This window comes from Dysidea avara, chromosome 3 (genome assembly GCF_963678975.1).
Source record: "Dysidea avara chromosome 3, odDysAvar1.4, whole genome shotgun sequence".
NCBI lineage: Eukaryota > Metazoa > Porifera > Demospongiae > Dictyoceratida > Dysideidae > Dysidea > Dysidea avara.
Window position 1 is genome coordinate 44,813,879 of NC_089274.1, and position 5,640 is coordinate 44,819,518.

Below are 5,640 nucleotides of genomic sequence, written 5' to 3' on the forward strand. Positions count from 1 at the left end.
TATTCACCTGTCACTCATTCATAATTCTTTCTGTATACTAAAGAGCTGAATGAATAAGAGCATGTCATTGCAACTTGTCTTTACTATTTATGAAAAAAGTATCTATACATGAGCAGCATTCTTTGAAGCAGCCATCATGCATGATTACAAAAGCATTTGATGGAGTTTTTGCTAGTTCATGTTGAGTGATGTTCACATGTGTTCTCACGTAGTACTTCACATATATAGCTACTCTGAAGTATGGTAGCCCTGTATACACAGATTGAGGACAATGACTATAACAATAAAATAATTGTCATTTAACTATTCACATGTCACCAACAATACCCTTATAGGTAAACAATCGGGCTGACAAAATTTATGTGGTTAAGCCCTCAAGTAGCTATTGCGTATGTATGTAGCTATAATAATTATTAAGATCACAGCAATGGACTTTAGATGCTTATATAAGGCTATGGAATGAATAGCTAATGAGCTGTCCACCTACCTGCATTAGTCATAGGGTATAACTTCTTGATGTGAAACATAATTAACAATAAATGAAATTACTGTAGATAAATTGTATACACTGTCACTAGAAATATTAAACTGTACAATTATGACACTGTAGAAGAATTTAATTGAGACTGTAGTACTTCAAGAGCATTTTGATAAATTATATTGTCCTCATCAGCTTCTTCATCGTCTCATCGTCTACGTTTGTAATGAATAGCTACCCACAAGAAAAACAAATATCCCGGCACAGCTATGAGCAGTAGCAGCATTGCATTATACCAGATAGATCTGTCCAGGAATCTAATATTGTATTTAATAAGAAAAGATAGAATAACTGCTGGTGGAATAGAACTCAAACTTGCAAAGAAGTAATACATTCCAATCATAAATCCATTCATGTCTCGAGGTGACTGCATATGAAAACTCCAAACCTACAAGTAAGTACATCTATGACACTGATATATTGCAGCACCGTATGGCTTACCAGCTATCTCAAAGAATACCTCACCAACAGACAACACGAATACAGTAGCCCCAATGAGTATGAAGCTGTAGTTATCAATAGTATTGCCAGTGGCTACAGCTCCTATCAGAATAGCAGGAGCGCTCATGTACAATAGTGCTCCAATCCCAATCCTTTGCAGCATTGTTGGTATATATGCTCCCAGCAATGGATATACACATCGGTCAACAATTGGGATAAGGAAGAATATTATAGTGGAGTCCCACAGTACAGTTGGTCCATACTTGTTCTTCTCTATGTGTATGGGATAACTATGCAAGGGCAAAAATGGAAGACCACTCTCCACCTAATGACAATATTATACAAAACAATGAATAGTCACCAGACTAGATAGCTAGCATGGTAAACTATCAACCTTACCGCTAGAACAATAGTATTGAGAATAGGCCAAAAACGATCATATCTTATAGATATATATCTTTCAAGTACTCTAGTGTAAACTGTAGTGCTCACAAATGCCCACACCCTATGTGAAGTGTACAAGTTAAACTTCGTTCCTTCATGGTGTGGTTAATGTAAATAACAAAAATGTATCTGGTGGTCTTAACAAGATAATTAATTTTCATGATTGCTCTATTAGAGTATTTGAACATTGCTAGATTTAACTGGCTATGCACTCATAACACCACTAGAGTTATGGTCTTTGAATCAGTTATATGAATATTTGGCTATGCGGTTTGCAGGATCAAATAACTGAGGTTCCCCTGTATAATTATATTCACTTAACAGGTACAATTTATTTACTACCCAAGAAACCCAATAATGCCACCATTTAAGTGAAAAATTTCCTTGCACCTACCAAACAGTATTATATACATACATTCCAACCCATGCTTATATTACAGCTACTTACAGCACCCAGGAGCATCATAGATGTCACCATAGAAACTAACACAAACAGTACTCGATAAAACGTCTTCACATCTTCTACTTGTTCAGTAGTAAATGGTCCACCGTATCTTATTTTAGCTAGGTCCAATCTTGGAGGAGGATCCATATTTACGGTGAAGGCGGTTTCAAAAGGATCAAATTTTGCTTTACGAGCAAACCTCATCACATTGAACACTAACTGTAGTGGACTCCTTATCTCATTTTTGATCACAAAACTCAGTTTCCAGCAGAACAATATTACGAGAGCTAAACTGATATTTGCTGCTGCAACAGTCAACATCACAGAAATTCGATGATAATCTTGCTCAGCAGAAAAAATTCCAAATGCAATCTTTGTAAGCACAAACAATGTTGCACCAATATTCCTTGTCCAGAAATACCAGTGAAATAAAGAACTCAATTCCTCACTGTAAGCTCCAGGCAACTGATCACATGCAAATGGAAGAATATTGGCCTGGATGGCAGAGGAGGCTAAACACAACATATTATAAGGCCAATGAAACTTGATTAGCAGCTTCGCGTCATCGCCCGCACGGTTTTTTGTATACCCGCATGGAATTTTATTATTGGTAATTCAGATCGAAATACTCTTAATAGAGCAGTCAGCTATACTCTAAATGGAAAAAAAATCGCTTGTTTAGGAGTAACAGAAATAGCTGAATATTCTTATATGGATTAGTAACGTACTTTAGCTATTTAATGCAAGAGTAATCAATGCAGATCTCACTGTTTTTGGCAGAAATCTTCATGTTTGGGATGTGTGTTGTGGTTTTGGAAAATAATCAGTGAATAATAACCATCCTCCCGCATCAAATTTTCAAAAATCTGAGCGAGAAACTGGTAATCAAGTTTCATTGGCCTAACTAAGAAGCAATGATGTGTCAATAGATATTCGAACGAATGCTCTAGGCTCGTCAGGATCTGCAAAAAGAAAACTCACAGCTCCAACTACAAGTCTGACTACATACAAGAGTAGTCCAAACTGATATTATCATCTTGTACCTTTCGGCCATACCTCGTATCTGCCAAGTAGCCAAATACTGGACACAGGCAAGCTGAAAACACATTAAGATAGACCAGCCAGATTATACTAGCGATGTCAGTTTGGTCGTGGCTGATTCCAATGTACTTTAGAAAAGAGGGGATGCTTCCTGACACAGCAATAGTGTTACTGAATCGTTCAAGTGAAGATATAGATAGCACCAAGACTGCCTTATTCTTCGGACATGGTCTAGCATTACATACACACTGCGGCATTTTGAGGTTAGCAAGGGAGTTTAGGGTTGCTGAGTTTGCTGAGCAGGTTCGCCACACCCTCATTCGTGGAACTTTGCGTAAAACACCGGATACGATAAATCTCTGGTAGCTACTCACCCTTGAGTGTCACAGCATACGGTAATTCCGGATAGTCAATCTTTATGTGCCCGTGAAAGATAGCCGAATTAAAGGCGCTTAGATTGCCCATTGCTACCAAACTCCGCAAGTCGACATCACGTGATGTAAGTATGACATGGGTAACAAAGCTCTTCACCACTTATTCCTTCCGGCTGCAAGCATAAAATTTCTGATTTTCACTGCCTAGTGAAAAAGTCTAGAGAAACATAGGGTCCAGTGCAGTCAGTCTCGGTCAGAGTTCTGCATGCCATGTTCTAAATGTCACTGTCCAATGGTAGACACCATGCAAACTGGTTAAAGCATAGATAATTGACAGCAGTTATAATGCATTGTGGCTGAAGAGAAGTTACAACTGACACTGAGTCGAGTGGTTAATGTTTGTCAGCCGCCAGGTTGTCATGCATAACCTGATGACATAATCAGCATGCCGAGAGACATGCACTGACCGAACATAAACATGGCATGAGGTTGTGGGGATAAGCACCCATTGATATGAGCTACCTTGCTATAATGGCCATAAATATAAGTAGTACAAGCAAACTTTGTGACCTCATAGCTGGGTACTTCATTACATTGAGCCATATCTTTGGTCCTCAGTACTGTAATGAAAAAGTTTGAACATGTAAGAATACAAAACCCACCATCACTACTAGACCATCTTCATTATGCATTTTTCACATAGAAGACCATAGCTGGCTTTGTTTTAAAGATACATGCAAACCTCTTACCTCTACCTAGTAAATTGTGTTGTAGTCAATTCACTCCTAAACCATATTATAGCTTCTTTTTTTCACTCTATAGTTATATGGGTTATCAAAAATTGGTATATTGAATGTGTGGGAGAGATCCCCTTTTTTGCAACTGAAATCCTCCACGTGGTTATATAGTTTGTATATGCAGTGAGAATAAACACTAGCATAACTTGAATATCTAGCCCCTAGTGTGCAATAGCAAAGAATAGGTCTCCACCACTCCGGCCATGTTGTGCGTATGACTTTAACATCAGTATACTGACAAAAAGACTATAATGTAAATACCATCCGATACAGGAACATGCCAGTATTCTCTGTTAGATGAGCAACTTCACATTAATTGTGCTACATGCAACAGTTTTGCTATAATTATAGCTACTGTACATTCAGTCATGTGGCCAAATGAAAACTGGCACATTCACATTGAGGGACTGGTTCATAATATTCAGTCTAAGTTTGTTTTATATCACTGCAGCTATATACAGAGGAGTTTGCAAGTACACAGGTATAGGGTTTTTCACATATACAATGCTTGTATGGTAGATATGTCAACACCCAACAAAAAATGAACAATATAATTTTATGCAACCAACATGGTGAATCCATGAAGAACTTTGTTCTGCATTCCTAACCTACACTGTGGCCTATAGTACAAGCCATCATTTCTGAAATGGTGCTCAATGCATTAATAACTGCAGAAAGTTGAATTTAAACTAATGGCCATGTAGGTAATTAAACAGTTCTTGTATGCAATGCAGGAGATGATGGAACCAGCTACTAGACTTGGGAAGGATTTTTCACTGACACTTGATAACTACTCAAAAGCGTTGTAGCATGTGGCTATGGTTTTAAAACCTAAGAGCCGTAGACAGTTTAATGGGTCTGGGAAGTTATCGCATAAATAAATGCTACAAAAATTTATTTTTAAAGAAGAGTTACTATTATTCTTTGGCTCACTTCACAAATCCAGTACTGAAATTTGAAAATGTGTGACCGCAATATTAGAGCACTATGATCACATTGTGTTACATAATAAATTTTGTCACCTTCCACTACAAGATATAGATATAAATTAGTGCATGTGGTTTAGGTAAATTGTTCATAAAATCTGGCACTAATCAAAGTGAGCAACTTTTTCTGCAGGACTAGTGAACAATGTGGGCTACTATTAGTGCCACTAAAATAATCAAAACATGTTGTGCAAAAGGACCTGGCTATACTGGAGAAATAATGTATATTGAAGCAGAGACAATTATTTTATTTTAAATGTCAGGCAAACTAAAGCTTTACCTGACATTGCTTTACACAATTTGGGATTCAGGGAATACGTCAATTGATTTAGTTAACCTTAGTATGTATAATGGTACGTACAATCATTATTGTGTTCACTATTTACTTATGCACTATAAAAACTATACAACCTTGCATTTTGATCTGACATTTTGTCAGGCAAGTTCCATTGTGGTCGGCCATGCATGATATTTGCCTGACAAATGGCCTATGTCAGGCAGTAATAATTGACTCTGCATTGAAGTTTACAAGTTCCCAATGGAAAATATATTATATAAAAGATGGTTAGACCTA

The 5,640-nt window shown here is 37.2% G+C and overlaps 1 protein-coding gene across 1 annotated transcript; it reads right to left on the reverse strand.

The window, feature by feature from the left end:
• Positions 1 to 807: 807 nt before the first annotated feature.
• Positions 808 to 3,166, reverse strand: LOC136248543 (solute carrier family 15 member 4-like). The gene is made up of 5 exons (XM_066040313.1): positions 2,878 to 3,166; positions 2,774 to 2,830; positions 1,872 to 2,380; positions 980 to 1,304; positions 808 to 926 (listed from the first exon to the last, which is right to left on the reverse strand). The coding sequence occupies exons 1-5, from the start codon at positions 3,164 to 3,166 to the stop codon at positions 808 to 810; spliced, it is 1,299 nt and encodes a 432-aa protein (XP_065896385.1).
• Between the last annotated feature and the right edge of the window lie 2,474 nt (positions 3,167 to 5,640).

Coding starts and splice junctions, on each gene's coding strand:
- LOC136248543 (XM_066040313.1), bottom strand. CDS start 3,166: ATGCCGCAGTGTGTATGTAATGCTAGACCATGTCCGAAGAATAAGGCA. Junction 2,831..2,877: donor TATCAGTTTGGACTACTCTT/GTATGTAGTCAG, acceptor TTCTTTTTGCAG/ATCCTGACGAGCCTAGAGCA. Junction 1,305..1,871: donor CTATGATGCTCCTGGGTGCT/GTAAGTAGCTGT, acceptor TATTGTCATTAG/GTGGAGAGTGGTCTTCCATT.